Source organism: Schistocerca gregaria, chromosome 3 (genome assembly GCF_023897955.1).
Source record: "Schistocerca gregaria isolate iqSchGreg1 chromosome 3, iqSchGreg1.2, whole genome shotgun sequence".
Taxonomy (NCBI): domain Eukaryota; kingdom Metazoa; phylum Arthropoda; class Insecta; order Orthoptera; family Acrididae; genus Schistocerca; species Schistocerca gregaria.
In genome coordinates, this window is record NC_064922.1 from 680,433,980 (window position 1) to 680,450,261 (window position 16,282).

Here is a 16,282-nt window from a genome sequence, read left to right on the forward strand (position 1 = left end):
TTCATCTTTCCCTCTCCTTCCCTCTTTCCTGACGAAGCAACCGTTGGTTGCGAAAGCTCGAAATTTTGTGTGTGTGTTTGTGTGTTTTTTTTATTGTGCCTATCTGCCAGCACTTTCCCGTTTGGTAAATCATGGAATCATTGTTTTTTAATATATTTTTCCCATGTGGAATGTTTCTATATATATAATCTCGGATTCTTGAAGGTACATACACCACCTGACTTACTATCTGTGTAGCAATTTACAAGTTAGCGACTGATGGTCACAGTACACCTTTGTGTGTTCACCCCAAAGGAAATATTCAAATTTTTTAAGGGACCAAATTACAGCCAAACCCTCCTAACTCCGTGACTGAATATGATCGCTCAGCTTCAGATAAGGTGTGACTAGCAAAGCTGATTACTTTAGGACTGAGATTTCCTTCTTCTTCTTCTTCTTCTTCTTCTTCTACCATTTGAAAAAGGCATGCACCCAGACCATGAGAAGACACGTCAGTGCATCAACAAAAGTCTTTCTTCATGTCTGGTTGAGATAAAATACTAACATTAGCATTTAAGAAGGCTCGCTTGATGTTTTCGAAATCGGTTTTACATTCATTGTCCCATACCCATGGTCTGTTTTTCTGGAGAAGATTGAGTAGAGCATCACTGTTCATAAGTTGGTTAGGGATGATTTTCCTGAAAAATGACACTAGTCCTAAGTATTCCTTTAATTGTCTCTTGTTTTGAAGAACAGGGCAGTTCCTAATGGAATCAAGTTTTTTAGGATCTGGCAGTATGCCTTCCGAAGATATTATATCTCCCAAAAATTTTACCTTTTCTTGTCCAGAATTAGATTTCTTGAGATTTGCTGTTACCCCAAATTTGGAAAAATGGCTCAGTACTTGTTCAATTAATCTTAAATCTTCTACCCAAGTGTATGTAGCGACTAAAATGTCATCCATGTATACTGTTACCTTACTCAAAAGTTCGGCCCCTAGCACTCTGTCAAGTGCAGAGATATACACACCTGCACTTACATTCAATTGAAATGGTAATACTTGAAATTCAAAGCTCCTGCCCCTACACATGAAGATGGTATACTTCCAACTGTCTTTGTGTAGTTTCATTTGCAATATGAAGACAGGAGGTTGATTATAGTAAGAAATTTAGCATTATGAAATTTCATAAGCTGTTCCTCTAAACTATCTGGACGTGTTTGGACTGGTACAGTAATCTTATTAATATTACGTGCGTTGAGAACCAAGTGCACCTGGCTTACTCACATCCAAGATAGGACTACAATAAGGGGAAAATGATGGTTGTGTTATGTCCCATTTAAGCGTCCTGTTACTCTTTATTTACTGCTTTTCTCTTTGTCCATGGTATAGGGTGTGAGGTAGAACAAAAAATTTCGTGAGGGTACACTTCCATTTTGTACATGAAATCCTTAATAATACCAGATCTTTTTTTCAATACGTGTATATAAGCAAGTAGCAATTCCCTAAGTTCTGCTTTCTGTTCTTTAGACAAGTACTTGATACACTTACCTTTGTGCTTATTGTGTTGACATTTATTTCTTCTGCTGATGACTTGTTCGTTGTTGTATGTGTTAACAGACATAACTATGGGATTTATCAATTGAACTTCAAGGTTGTGAGTAACTTCAGTTTACATCTATTAGTACCTCCCCTAATCAGGTCTATTACAAACAATTGGTTATTTACAGTAAAATGACACTGGCCTTTTGCTATATCAATTTGTACTTGGTATGCCCTAAATGTATCCATACCAATTAAACAATCAACTATTAATTTCTCTACTATCAAAAAATTGCATCTTACATAAAACTGTCCTAATTGTATGGGAATTAAGGCTTGTATCTTGACTCCTTTTGATTTCAGACCAGTGGCAGTTTGTACCCTGCAATTTTGTAGTGGCAGTGTGTGTATATGTCCACATTTCTTCAGTTCTTGAAAGGATCCTTGTGACATCAAATCAATTGTAGCACCTGTGTCAAGCACAATGGGTACATCAAGGTCAAATATTTTGGCTTTCAGTAGCAGCTTGTACCTTGCTGTCTGTCAAGTTTTTCTGCGTACCCTCATTACCTTGATACTGATCATCTCTCACGTCATTACCATGATCGTATTTGATAAAGCAAGTCTCGATCAAGCTTGTGCCCCCACTCCCCTGGGGCCTACCGTGACTGGTTCAAGTTTTCGGTGTATCGGTGGCATCAGTCTCTGGGTTAAATATAACTTCCACTATGTTGACCATTGGTGTTCGGTTACGCCAATTGGTTTTGTGGGAGGCTTTCCACTGAAATTCTCTTTGCCTCTTGTTATTCAGCACATATGTGTTACTTAGCTGGCTGAATTTCGCTGTCTATGGGTTATTTTGTCGTCTGCTATTGTTTTGTGTTTGCCAAGTGATTGGCTAATTATTGCCGGTAGCTTGTGTCTGTACATATAGTACAGGCCTGCCATATGCTACTCGCCCATTGTAATTATTTTTGTTACATTTTTGCCCATTTCTTTTATATCTACCTTTTTATTTATGGCTTTCTCCATTGCCATTGTGATCACCGTTACCATTACCATAGGTATGTGTGGGGTAGGGTTGCCATCTGTGTTGTACTATGAATCCGTTGTTTACTTGTTGGTCTGTAAATCTATGTGTCGCTGTGGGATATTAACAGGCCTTGGTTGTAACGGTCTCTCTTCGTATATTAAATCTATCGAGTCCAGTGCAGATAGAAAGTATTTGGTATCGTGGTCCGGGATGTTAATGAGTTTTTCCCTAATGTGGGCAGGAAGAGGGCTCTTTAAAATTTTCAACAAGTCTACTTGAAATGCCGGGTTTGTACAGTATCTCATTTCCGGGTTTTTGCAGTATCTGGTTTTATTCAAATATTTTTCCAAATAGCTCCTTAAGCTTCCATACCTGCTATTGAATGGAGCTGGGTTGAATACTTCACGTCTGAGCCTCTCTTGTATGGCCTCAGACCAATACTTATACAGAAATGCTCTTTTAAACTGTTCATAATAGTGGTCATGTCCATAGCCCATAGGAGAATGTCACCCTGTGTGTATCCAACAACAAATCTAATTTTCTGGGCTTCCGTCCAGGTACGAGGTAAAACATTTTGAAATGCTTTGATAAAGACCACAGGGAGTGTTCTTTTCCCTTCAGAAGTAAATATTGGGAACTGTTGATGCCTAAGTAATCCCTCATCTGCAAGTAATGTTGACAAACACATCGCACTGGCAGTGACAGGCGTGTTTATGTTCACTCATTGCGTAGCGCTTGGCAACTGCGCTTGCTCGACAGGTGCAACTGCCGGCAAGAGTTGTTGCTTTGTGCAACCTTTGCTATTTTTCTTTTGACAGGCTAACTCCATTTGTGGGTAACCTGTGAAGGTATCTAACTTTGCAAAAAGTATAGGCTTGTTTTCCATCACATGTTGTTTTGGAATGTCAGCAGTTTTAGCAACACTGCCTCATAAACCTTCCTCTACTTTCTTTAAACCTGAGTCTATTTTAGGTGGAAGTTGACTTTCTCTTTTAGCACTTCTTCTACAGTATCTACATAAATTTTGCATTCTGACACTACCTTTTCAGCAAGCTTCAGCTGTCTTTTTTTTTTTTTTTTTGCAAATTATGACTCTGAACTTAACTGGTCTACTCTTAGACCCAACTTGTGTATTTCTGTAGGTAGGTTTTTACATACACCTTGTAGCTCGCTGACTGCGTCTGTCACTTTTTTACCAATGCATCCACTTGGGATTCCGTTTCCTAAATTTGAGAATAGGCTTCAGTAAGGTTTTGTAACTCACCTGCAAATTGTTCCTGTTTACAATCTATGGATGTTACTTTTTCTGTAAGAGTACCTATATTGCAGGATATGTAGGTAATTATTTCTTGTTTTAGTTTTTACTGAGCTGTGTGAACTTACCAGATAATTTGTCAGATAATTCAGTGTGTATAGTTGTGTTCACCTCACTGTTGACCAATACTACTCTTGAAATCATTAAATGCCCTGATTTTGCTGTGCAAACTGTTGTCCTATATTTTCCCGATATTCCTGTTGTTTTGTAAGCTGTTTTGTTATTAGTTGTGCCAAATAGTGGTTGTCACTAGTATTTAAATTGCTTTTATGAACCATTTCCTGCTCTAGCGTTCGTGGCGTAGTGAGCAAATAGTCAGAAAAGTTTTGCTGTCGCGCGATTCAGTTTCAGTATTTGGAAAAATGTTTCCAGGTGAGAACTGAGAAATGTTCACATTCAGTGTCATAAAAGTGACATCATGATTAGTCACATCCGGTGTCTCAATTCTTAATAGTGGAATGCCAATGTGGTTGTCTTGGTAGCCATCAAACAGTTCATGAGTATGCACGTTACTTTCAGTGGCTGCCAAGCTCGGATTTCCGACATCTTGACATATTGCATTTTGTAGTGAGTTTACAACAATAGCCATTTCCTTTGACTCCATTGTGAACAATGTTTAACAAAATTATGAAAAGAAAGAAATTTTAATTATGAAATTTTGTTTGTATCGGTACTTTTCAATTAAAACAGATTTATATACATATTCGTTAATGAATATGATTATTCTCTGTTACAGTCTTACAGAATTTGAACGAATTATTTTGTACTCTTAATCTTAACTTTACGCAAATTTTAGTCTTTCCTATAGAAATTCACTTTCCGTAAAGGACATTAATTAGAAGGAAAAGAGATTATTTATTGTGAGAGAGAGTGCCAAGTGCGGCCATATAAGCATACAGCGTAGCAGCTTCCTATTTTAACTGCTGAAATCCGCGTTGCCGGCGCGTCTCGTTTATAGGCAGAATTCAAGTTGCTCCTTCAAGTTCTCATTAGTCCAAATCTCACAGATATGTAGCAGATGCAACAAAGACCTCATTAGTTTCTTGTAACCATAAAATGGATCATATATCTCAAAAAATGGGAAGATCTGTTCCTATTCCGCTCGGCACTGTCCTTTGAACGGTCACCATTGAATATTAGCGGGAGGAATAAAATGTAATATATAGTGGAAACTGATTAAAAACTGCTCATATAATTAAAAAGGGAAGTTTTGAAAGAATAATTCAAAAACTTGCAAGGTACACATATCCTGAGTGAACTTTAACTGCCATTAATATCACCAGATCCTCAATATTCAGTACATATATTCAGCATTTAAATTTACTTATTTCTTTTTCTTGTTACTGCCATCGTGCATGGAGGTTGGTATGACAACGCTGGTTCCGTATTGTCACTCTTCTTCTGCTCACTTATATTGTTCTTGCGTGCTTCGATCATCGTGATGCAGGATTCTTGACGTGTCACGGAGAGATTAAGAGACGGGTATGGTCGTCGTGAATTGATGATTTCAGCCGTAAATAGAAATATTAAAAAAGGTAAGAAGATTTTTCTGTTTAGCAAAAGTGACAAAAAGCAGGTTTCAGAGTACTTGACAGCTCAACACAATAGTTTTGTCTCAAGTACAGATAGAGTTGAGGATCAGTGGGCAAGGCTCAAAACCATTGTACAATATGCATTAGAGGAGTATGTACTAAGCTAGATCGTAAGAGATCGAAAAGAGCCACCTTGATACAACAACCGAGTTAGAAAACTGCTGCAGAAGCAAAGGGAACTTCACAGCAAACATAAACATAGCCAAAGCCTTGCAGACAAACAAAATTTACGCGAATTGAAATGTAGTGTGAGGAGGGCTATGAGAGATGCGTTCAGTGAATTCGAAAGTAAAGTTGTATGTACTGACTTGGCAGAAAATCCTCAGAAATTTTTATCTTATGTCAAAGTGGTAGGAGGATCAAAACAAAATGTCCAGACACTCTGTGACCAAAATGGTACTGAAACAGAGGATGACAGACTAAAGGCCGAAATACTAAATGTCTTTTACCAAAGCTGTTTCACACAGGAAGACTACACTGTAGTTCCTTCTCTAGATTGTCGCACAGATGACAAAATGGTAGATATCAAAATAGATGACAGAGGGATAGAGAAACAATTAAACCCGCTCAAAAGAGGAAAGGCCGCTGGACCTGATGGGATACCAGTTCGATTTTACACAGAGTACGCGAAGGAACTTGCCCCACTTCTTGCAGCGGTGTACCATAGGTCTCTAGAAGCGCATAGCATTCCAAAGGATTGGAAAAGGGCACATTTTCAAGAAGGGACGTCGAACAGATGTGCAGAACTATAGATCTATATATCTAACGTCGATCAATTGTAGAGTTGGAACACACATTATGTTAGAGTATAATGACTTTCCTGGAGACTAGAAATCTACTCTGTAGGAATCAGCATGGGTTTCGAAAAAGACGATCGTGTGAAACCCAGCTCGCGCTATTCTTCCATGAGAGTCAGAGGGCCATAGACACGGGTTCACATGTAGATGCCATGTTTCTTGACTTCCGCAAGGCGTTCGATACAGTTCCCCACAGTCGTTTAATGAACAAAGTAAGAGCATATGGGCTATAAGACCAATTGTGTGATTGGATTGAAGAATTCCTAGATAACAGAACGCAGCATGTCATTCTCAATGGAGAGAAGTCGTCCGAAGTAAGAGTAATTTCAGGTGTGCCACAGGGGATTGTCGTAGGACTGTTGCTATTGACTATATACGTAAATGACCCTGTGAATAACATCGGAAGTTCACTGAGGCTTTTTAGGGATGATGCTGTAGTGTATCGAGAGGTTGTAACAATGGAAAATTGTACTGAAGTGCAGGAGGATCCGCTATGAATTGATACATGGTGCAGGGAATGGCAATTGAATCTCAGTGTAGACAAGTATAATGTGCTGCAAATACATAGAAAGAAATATCCTTTATTATTTAGCTACAATATAGCAGGTCGGCAACTGGAAGCAGTTAATTCCATAAATTATCTGGGAGTACACATTAGGAGTGATTTAAAATGGAATGATCATATAAAGTTGATCGTCAGTAAAGCAGATGCCAGGCAGAGATTCATTGGGAGAATCCTAAGGAAACGCAATCCAAAAACAAAGGATGTAGGCTACAGTACACTTGTTCGCCCACTGCTTGAGTATTGCTCACCAGTGTGGGATTCATACCAGATAGGTTTGATAGAAGTGATAGAGAAGATCCAATGGAGAGCAGCGCACTTCGTTACAGGATCATTTAGTAATCGCGAAAGTGTTACGGAGATGATGGATAAACTCCAGTGGAAGACTCTGCAAGAAAGACGCTCAGTAGCTCGGTACGGGCTTTTGTTGAAGTTTCGAGAACATATCTTCACTGAGGAGTCAAGCAGTATATTGCTCCCTCCCACGTGTATCTCGCGAAGAGACCATGAAGATAAAATCAGAGAGATTAGAGCCCACACAGTGGCATACCGAAAATCCTTCTTTCCACGAACAATACGAGACTGGAATAGAAGGGAGAACCGGTAGAGTTATTCAAAGTACCCTCCGCCACACACCGTCAGGTGGCTTGCGGAGTTGGATGTAGATGTAGAATGTACGAATAAACTTTGCTATCTTGATAATTTTTTCTGTAACCCCTTTTTAATGTGCAATTGGAATACACATTTTTGGCAGAACTCATCATATGTTCACTCAAAACCACTTATAGAGACATACAGATGAATATATAAATATTTAAATATTCATCAGTTGAAGGGCGTATCTCTACTTGTTTTGTTTGTGACCTAATAGTATCGCTGGGACAAAATAACTTATTATGCAGATGCACCTTTTGTTCCAACATAAAATAAAAAAAATAACATTTCCTCGAAGAAAAAAAGTTTGGTTAAGAAATTTAATGTAAAATTTGCAAAGCCACATTCTGTTCCATTGCACCGAGTTGGAACTTTGCAGGCTGCAGCACAATAAATGAGACAATCGGAAGTTTGTCCCTCTTCTTTTTTTGCCAAAAAAAGTAACTAAGTAAATAAATAAAAAAAATTTAAACTGTTGGAAGTGTGTTTCACACATTATTAGATATTCGCCTATGTTCTTTTCATATAAACATGTGTTTAAAAATGTAAAACATTCCCAGTATCAACATGTTTTGTTAAATGAGTGTCATTAAGTCACAGCTCAGATATTGAAGAACACAGAGCTTTCACATTAATTACAGTAATGGAGGGTTGACTTGACACTTCCCTGTGATTTCTACAAGAAATTTTAGTGAGTTGGGTTTTTCACACTGAGGTCCACACATGTTACAGTATTTAAGAAACTGCTGGTCAGTTTATAATAGCTTTTTGGTGGTCCCTGTATTTTCATGGGGAATACATGGTAGGGTTAAGTAGAAGCTGTCAACATTCTCGGAATAATAATGTTTAAAACATTGTGTTGTAGATTGCCGTCCTGACCGTTTACTTTAAAGTATTGTGAACAATCATGAAGGTGGTACCACACAGAAACCCAGTGTTAAATTTCCATTCAGACACCAAGTAAACTAGATATATTACCAAGCTTGCATTGTCGAATTTCGTTCGTAAGGCTTGTTTAAACTAGCAAGTTGTTTAACGATATTAAAAATTTCTGTCGTTTGTAAGTGTGGTCATTTTAAAACATAAAAGGTTAAAATGTGTACAAAAAGAGAGAGAGAGAGAGAGAGAGAGAGAGAGAGAGAGAGAGAGAGAGAGAGAGAGAGAGAGAGTGTGTGTGTATTGCCACCCCCTTTAAGATGCTGCCCCCAGGCCTGTGCCTAGTGGGCCTATATGTAAATCCACCACTGTTAATGATGTCAAATCGGCAGCAAATTTCATAACATTTCTGCCTAGTGCCACTGTGGACATGTCATATGATGGAAAGATGTCAAACCCCTCTTACCCTGACCCCACCCCACATTTCACCCCTTCCTTTAATGACTCTTCTGTGATGGGAGATCAGAACCATGACATCCAAAGTTGAAATAACACAGACTTCTTTTTTCTTTCTTTTTTGTGGGTGGCCAAGCAAAACATTTCAGACACCACTTGGTGGCTGGGAAATGTGGAACTGTTGTACAGAGCTGTAAATACAGCTGTACGGATGCAACTTGTGGAGCAAAACCATCTCTGTCCAGTAACTGCATGCACTGGGTGCAATACTGGTGCATGGAGATATCATGCAGGATCCACCAGATACTGCTTTGGAAAATCCTGACATGACTGGCAGTAATGAGTTTGTAGGTACTGGGTTTGTTCTCTACTCCTCGTTGGCTAGCACGTTACTGTTTGCTCACATTGTTCTCTCTCCTTGCTGAAGGATCTCCTCTACAGGACCATCTCCTGTGCAAGTGTGCATAGAAGATGTGGCAGGGGAAGTTTCCATTGTGGGGTAACGTTTGGACTACAGCTCTTGTGCACCTCATCCACAGGAATTAGTGGTCCCATATTCCAGATGCATGTTGATGAGCTTGGCATTCATATAGTGTGCCATACTACTTCCCCTCTATCAGTAGGGGAAATGAAGTTTCAGGTGAGCATGGCTGCAAGGACCATGCACATGCTGCTTCATCTGACATCACGGTACATAGCACCACCTACCACATACACCTGCCAAAGCTACCCAAGAAGTTTGGCTGTACTAACCATAATAAATGTGTTTTTTCATCCAGTTTGTGTCATTCCTTTTTTGTGTTTTGCATCATCACTACCACACCAGGAAAGTGTGCCTGACCGTATATTGCAGTGTAATTTTCCATCATCTAGCTACACTGTACCTCTCTTGAAAGTATGTAACCACTTTGCTGAAACACTGTGTATAACTTTGCTGTTACCGTGTAGGGTTTGTTAATTGTTCTTGGTCTTCTAGAGAGGAACTGGAAAAGGTTCAGTTAGCTCCATTGAGCAATCTGTAAATTTTATGAAAAATATATTCATATTAATTTTTTTTTAAAAAAAGGTCTGCATTCTTTACATACCATCAATAAAAACAGATCAAAATTTAGATCACAATTACATACTGATCTGCAAATTAGCAGCATTTTATTGAAACTGATTGAACGTGCTCGTGAAAAGAAGCCCAAGAGGAAGAACCATTATAGCCTTCACAGTCTCCAGATCTAAATTTGTTGGATTACTTTTTGCAAGGCCACTTGAGAAGTGTAGTTTGAGACAGTTATATCAGATGCTACTGAACTGTAAGAAAGGGTATACCATACATCTTCATTAGTCTGTGAAGGTTTGGAGGTAATCTAGCGTATGCATATGCATCTTTCATGAGGAGAATGGAAGCTTGTTTTCAGGTTGGAGGGGAATGGTTCAAACTTTCATAGAAAATTTTACTTTGCTAAAGACTATAGTTTTATTTATTTACATTTAAGAGCGTACTTTCATTTGACCGGTAGTTTTGGTTGTATTGTGTGCCTGACATGTGATGTTATGACAAAATGAACAGACTGCACTTGTATGACGCAGTTTAATTTTCTGTTCTTTATTTCAAGTAGGATTATGTAGAAATCCAATAACTACTATGTAGGCAACAATATTCAAAACTACTTGGCAGATTAAAACTATGCAGTGAACCAGGACTTGAACCTGGGACCTTTACTTTTGCCAGGCAAGTGCTGTACCAACAAAGCTATCGAAGTATGAGTCATGACCCACACTCACAGTCCACTAGTATGTCATCTCCTATCTTCCAAGTTTTGCAGAAGTCCTCCTGCACGCCTAGCCGGACTATCTTTTGTGGAAAAAAAAGGATATTGTGGAGACACGGCATAGCTATATCCTAAGGGGTTGTTTCCAGAATGTATTCTGAAGTATTCTGCAGGCAATATTTTATACATGGATTGAAGGTCACAGTGTTTATGCTTTCAAATGTGCTGCATAATAATAGTAATAATAATGCATCACTGTACTATTTTTTGTTAGTGTAAAATTTTGTCTTGCAGCTAACCAAGAGACCATAGTTGAACTTCTGGGATTCATGCAAACTATCTTTCCCCAATTTAATGGAGGGAATGGAAGAGCTCGAATAGGAATTCCAGCTCCTTCTCCTGAACCCATAGAGGAAAGTGAAGGACCAAACTGGGAACCAACACGAACAGAGGTGACCTTTGACTTCCATAGGTTAAATGTGCTGCTCTTACGTGCTGTTGTGAGGGATGGAACTATTGTAGGTCGTAAAATTGCCACTGCTACAATGTCACAGGCAAAAATACTGGCTACAGTAGGTAAGTACTAATATTTATTTCATTTTTTGTTTAATAATGTAATTGAAATGACAGTAAAGAATTATGAAAATGTCCTTTAAAGTTTTTATGTGTGTCTATTGGGAATACAGTTTTTTAAATCTGGATTTGCAAATAAATGCTTTGAGTAAATTAATTTGCATTTTTTACAACAATATGAAATGACTAGCTTGCTGCTTATTGTGTAGAGGCGGTTTGAGTGGCAGGCAGGCACATTGAAAAAAGGACTGCTGATATTATAAGGTCAGAGCTTAGCACCTGCAGTGGCCGTGTGTGTGTGTGGCCGTGTGTGTGGCCGTGTGTGTGTGTGTGTGTGTGTGTGTGTGTGTGTGTGTGTGTGTGTGTGTGTCCATGTCACGAAGAACTTTGTTTGATAGTAGCCACTTTTAAGTGTGCTTCTTTACCACTCACATCTCCTTTATGTGGTGAGTAGCAATCTATTAGCAGTGGATCACACACATTGCTCAGAAAAAGTGTATAAAAAAGGCAGAAACTGTAGGACACACCTGATAATTTTGTGTACTATCTGAAGGAAGGCTGTGCAGGTGTGTGGTTTTTGTATAGTAAGAGCTGTGTATTTGATTTTGATACCTTGGGATGAACTGTCAAAATATTCTATCTCAACAATAATGACTGTAGTTTCACCTCTTTTTATAGTTACTATATTCTTTCCATTTTCTCTTCTGCTGTCAACTTTTGATACATGTGTTCCATGTTTAGTACACGTTACACTCCCTGCACTTGCAACTTCTCAAGTTGTCAGCTCTCATGTGTTGACTTCCCACTCTGTCAGTCTTCCTCTATTTGTCTTAATCCATAGTCCTAGGGAACTTTACATCAGAGTAGTCTTGCTTCCTTGAACTCTTTCCTTTATTTTGCTACATGGAAGAACCATTTTAAAAGCCGAAGTTCGTCGTCTTTTGTTCGCAGTTGTCTTTTTCTAGCTGATATGTTGGATATTCTTCCACCTTTATTTGAAACTGTGATGGATGTGTTATTAAACTACTTTCATTCATCTCTGATCACAGTGTTCATTTGTTCATTTTACAGGGAATGATGTTATTATTCATGGATCTCTTGGTGGACTGCAGCTGTTGGATTTGACACCAGAAGGCCATCTTCACCCACGCATCTTATCACTTGGAAAAGACCCACTTGGAGAGCGCGATTCTTTAGCAGGATTGGCTGCTGACCTTTATAGCTTTGGGCAACACCATAACCAGGTTACTGATGCACTGAGTTTTAGTGTGTGCAGACCTCTGAATCGCCACACATCACTAACAGAAGGTTTGTTTATACATATTTTGTTTGAAAGAATTGCTGTTGATTGTATGTTACAACTTTACCACAGTTGTATATCTAGTTTGTTCCTTTGAGCATACTGATGTATGGTTGTGTTCATGGCTTGAAAAGTAAAAGGGATCTGTTGCCTACATGTGAGTACTTATATGCCATCATCAGAATTGTGCTGGGTTGCAAATAAGCTGCAGCAACATCTTCACCTGAAAACTTTTTGCTTGCTCCCTTCTACTACTCTTCTAACTTTCCTTGATTGCTGGACTTGTTTGTACTTACGTGACTGAATTTGGGAAACTCGTGGGGAGGGGGGGGGGGGGGGGGGGAATTACTGTGTCTAGCATTTTAAAAACCATTACATAGTAAATGACATATTACGAGGTCGGGGTGGTTATACAGTTCATAATGGAGCATGTGTCAGTTCTACTGTCATTAATGCTTGGTTATTAAAAAAAAGGGGGGGGGGGTCAACACTGTGCCAGTACTGCTCCTGTCGCAGTGGCAGCCTATGAGCTGGCTGGAACTTGCTTACTCTACTGCCTTTATCCCTTTCCATGAGTGATCAAGAAAGATTTAACAAATAGTCAGTGGTTCTGGGTGGGAAGTTCATCATATATTGAAGTGCACCTGTCTAAGAAGTATCTTAATTAAATGATTGATTCAGTGGTGGTGACAGTGCCTAATATCCTGAGGTGCATTAAGAGGGGCCATATTTTATGGAAATTTTTGGCTGCATGATCGTTGCCATAAACTTTGCTGCAATGTGGCTGCTATAGACAATTTTGCTGTTTCGCTGGACAGTATTGCTGGTGCTAGCTGTTGCAGGTAATTACCAAAGGATTGCTGGTGTTATCCACCGAAGGTGGAGAATATTTCGTATTCCAGAACAGTATCTATCTGCGTCTCTGTCTGTAAATGCTTCCCTCTTGCACTCACCTTCGTTTCCCGTGCATGTGTACATATAGCCATGTATTTTGTAGTTGCATGTTGTGTACAGCAATATAGAAGTGGACAAATGAGAGAACTGTGAGTTGTATAAATGCAATTCGTCTATGTGCAGAGCTTTGGGATGTCAAAATTAACCTGGCATGAGTGAGGTCAGGTATGTCGTACCCGAGGTGTTTTGAAGTGCTGATTATTGGAAGTTGTCTTTGCCACACAAATATTGCTGTCACAGTAGCTGGAGGTAAGGGAGAGATAGGAAAGATGCAATGTTGAATTTATTGTTGCACCAGCATCAGAGGGAGATACATGTGTGCACAGGTGGCTAGGGTATGTCACACCTGACCTCGTAGTCTGTGTTACATTTTGGAGAGCTCAGCAAGTTTGTGAGATATATAGTTATTTACAGTAGTCTTTGACTTATTTTTAGATTTTATGTTTCTCAAGAAGTCTTATGAAGAAAATGAACATGGGCTACAAGAACTACTAGAAGTATTTTTAGAAAACTGTTCAAATGCTAGTTCCTGTGACTCTGTGAGCGAAGAAGAGATTGACAAAGTTTCTCAAAGAACTGAAGAAAGTGATTTGGAGCAATAGTGTATTTTGTATGAGTTGGAAGAGCCAAAATCTGGGTTAGTGGCTCCTAGTCAGTCACCTGAGGTATGTGGGGTTTTTTATACTTCCAAAGATGGTACAAAATGGATGAAGGATTGTCCTGTATTGTTCAGAGAATATTATTACCAATTCTGCGGGCATAAAAGTTGCTGCAAAATGTGTCGAAATGGAGACTGACTGTGTGAGTCTTTTTATAACAAACAGTAAGTTGAATACTATAGTTAGATATACAAATAATCAAATAGGGAATATCGGGGGGGGGGGGGGGGGGGGGATCCAGAAAATAAAGAGCAGTACCACACGAACGATGCAATTTGAAGGATTTATGGGACTTTGGTATATAGTGGGCCTAAACTGCTCAAATAGACAAAACTTGAACTATTTGTGGCATACAGGTGGTACTGGAGTTGCAGTCTTTCAGACTACAATGTCACTGCTGAGCTTTTACTTTCTCCAAAATTGTTTGAGATTCTATGATAAGGACACCTGGGATGAAAGGAAAAAGACTGATAATCTGGCTGCTATACGAGATACTTTTGATAATTTTGTTAAAAATATTAAACAACACTGTATGCCGTTTGAGAGCCTTAATATTAATGAGATGCTGTTATCTTTCTGAGGGAGATGTCCTTTCCTTGTATACATGACAAACAAAGCAGCCAAATACGGCATAAAAATATATGCTCTTGTAGCTGCAAAGACATTCTATATCCTCAAGCTGGAAGTATTCTCGGGAAAACGACCACCAGGACCTTACTAGCTTAGTAATAAAGCATATCGTATTGTAAACCATTTAGTGGAGCCAGTAACGAAAACAAAAAGGAATTTGATGTCCAAAAATTGGTTTACTAGTTACCCCCTCATCATCCATCTATTGAAAGAACATTCATTGACACCTGCTGGCACAACCCATAAAAACAAGACAAGTGTACCTGAGATTTTCAAAAAAGGAACAGAAGTATGTAGTTCTCCATTTGGGTTTCAGAATAACGTTACATTGGTGTCCTACATACCTAAAAAAAAAAAAAAAAAATAAAAAAAAAATGAAGTTGAGCTGCTTATGTCAAATTAAATTTGCACCATGATAAAAACATAGACCAATTGACAGGTGATAAAAGAAAACTGGAATGATTACTTTTTACAATGCAACTAAAGCTGGTGTCGATGTCACAGATGAGCAGAGCGCCACTTATGATGTTGCCTGCAATGGCTAACGTTGGCCTGACAATTTTTTATGGTATACTCAATATGGCTGCCATAAATGCCATCACAGACTGCAGAGAAAATAACAAAGGTGACAACATGCATTAAGCACTGAGATTTCATTTGTAATTTAGATTTGAATCTGATAAATGAAGTCTTCGCATTAGAATAGAAAATGTAGGTCTTCCAAGAGAAATTCAAAAGAGTATTACTAATCAACTGAGAGAAACATTATCTTCGCTCGTTCCAAAAAAACTGACTGGTAGATATGTCAAATGTGGTGATTGTACTGAAGGGAGGGGGGGGGGGGGGGACCAGGAAAACAAAACATTGTTGTTTGAAGTGTGAGTAGTTAATATGTATGGAGCACACGGTCTTATGCGCAAAGAATGTGCTGAGTTGTAGGTGTAGTGTTGGTGCTGAGCTAATTGATCTCATAAGACCTTTTCTTTTTCTGTTGTATAATTAGAAGATAATATCATTATGTTAATTAATCAAAGAATCTGTAATTTGTAATTCTTCAAGCTTTCCTGGCTGCGTCTGGCTCTCTGTTTGTGGTGTGCTCCGACCAATAGCAACAGCTGTAGCATTTTCCTCTAGCCACGGCTCTCCTGAATGCTGTGCGCGTACTTTGTGGTTGTTATCCATTGTCAGTATAGCTGAATTAAGTTCTTAATGACGTCCAAGCTGTTCTAGACGTTTTATCTTCAGGTAGTCATCATTTGAGTCCTGCTGTGAATTAGGACAGTCTGTTATCATGCTGTGTCATGTCAGGCATTTTGTCCGAAGTTCTTGTGTTCTTAAGGTGTTGAGGATTGAGGTAGGTGACTGCGCCAATATTGCTGACTATTGGACGTAGAGGAATCCCTTCCTTGGGCACCTTAGGCAAGCCATAAAATCTGGGTGGCGCTGATGCTTTAGCCCTTAGCTGATTAATAGTCTTTTCTGGAAGACCAGTTTCCTTTAGAAGAGCCCTGGTCGTCTTATCCACCTTGTCTGTGGGGGTTCCTTTTTATTGTTCTGTATGCCAGGTCGTCTGGAAGTTGTTGCACCGTGCTATCATAA

At 39.0% G+C, this 16,282-nt stretch overlaps 1 protein-coding gene across 2 annotated transcripts in view; it reads left to right on the forward strand.

The window, feature by feature from the left end:
- The window catches only part of LOC126354004 (intermembrane lipid transfer protein VPS13D), a 488,122-nt gene that overhangs the window by 113,347 nt on the left and 358,493 nt on the right, over nucleotides 1-16,282 (forward strand). For both annotated transcript variants that reach the window (XM_050003313.1, XM_050003314.1), the window contains exons 17-18: nucleotides 10,862-11,143; nucleotides 12,212-12,448. In XM_050003313.1, coding sequence (XP_049859270.1) covers nucleotides 10,862-11,143; nucleotides 12,212-12,448 — 519 coding nt within the window. The remainder of the gene's footprint in view (nucleotides 1-10,861; nucleotides 11,144-12,211; nucleotides 12,449-16,282) is intronic.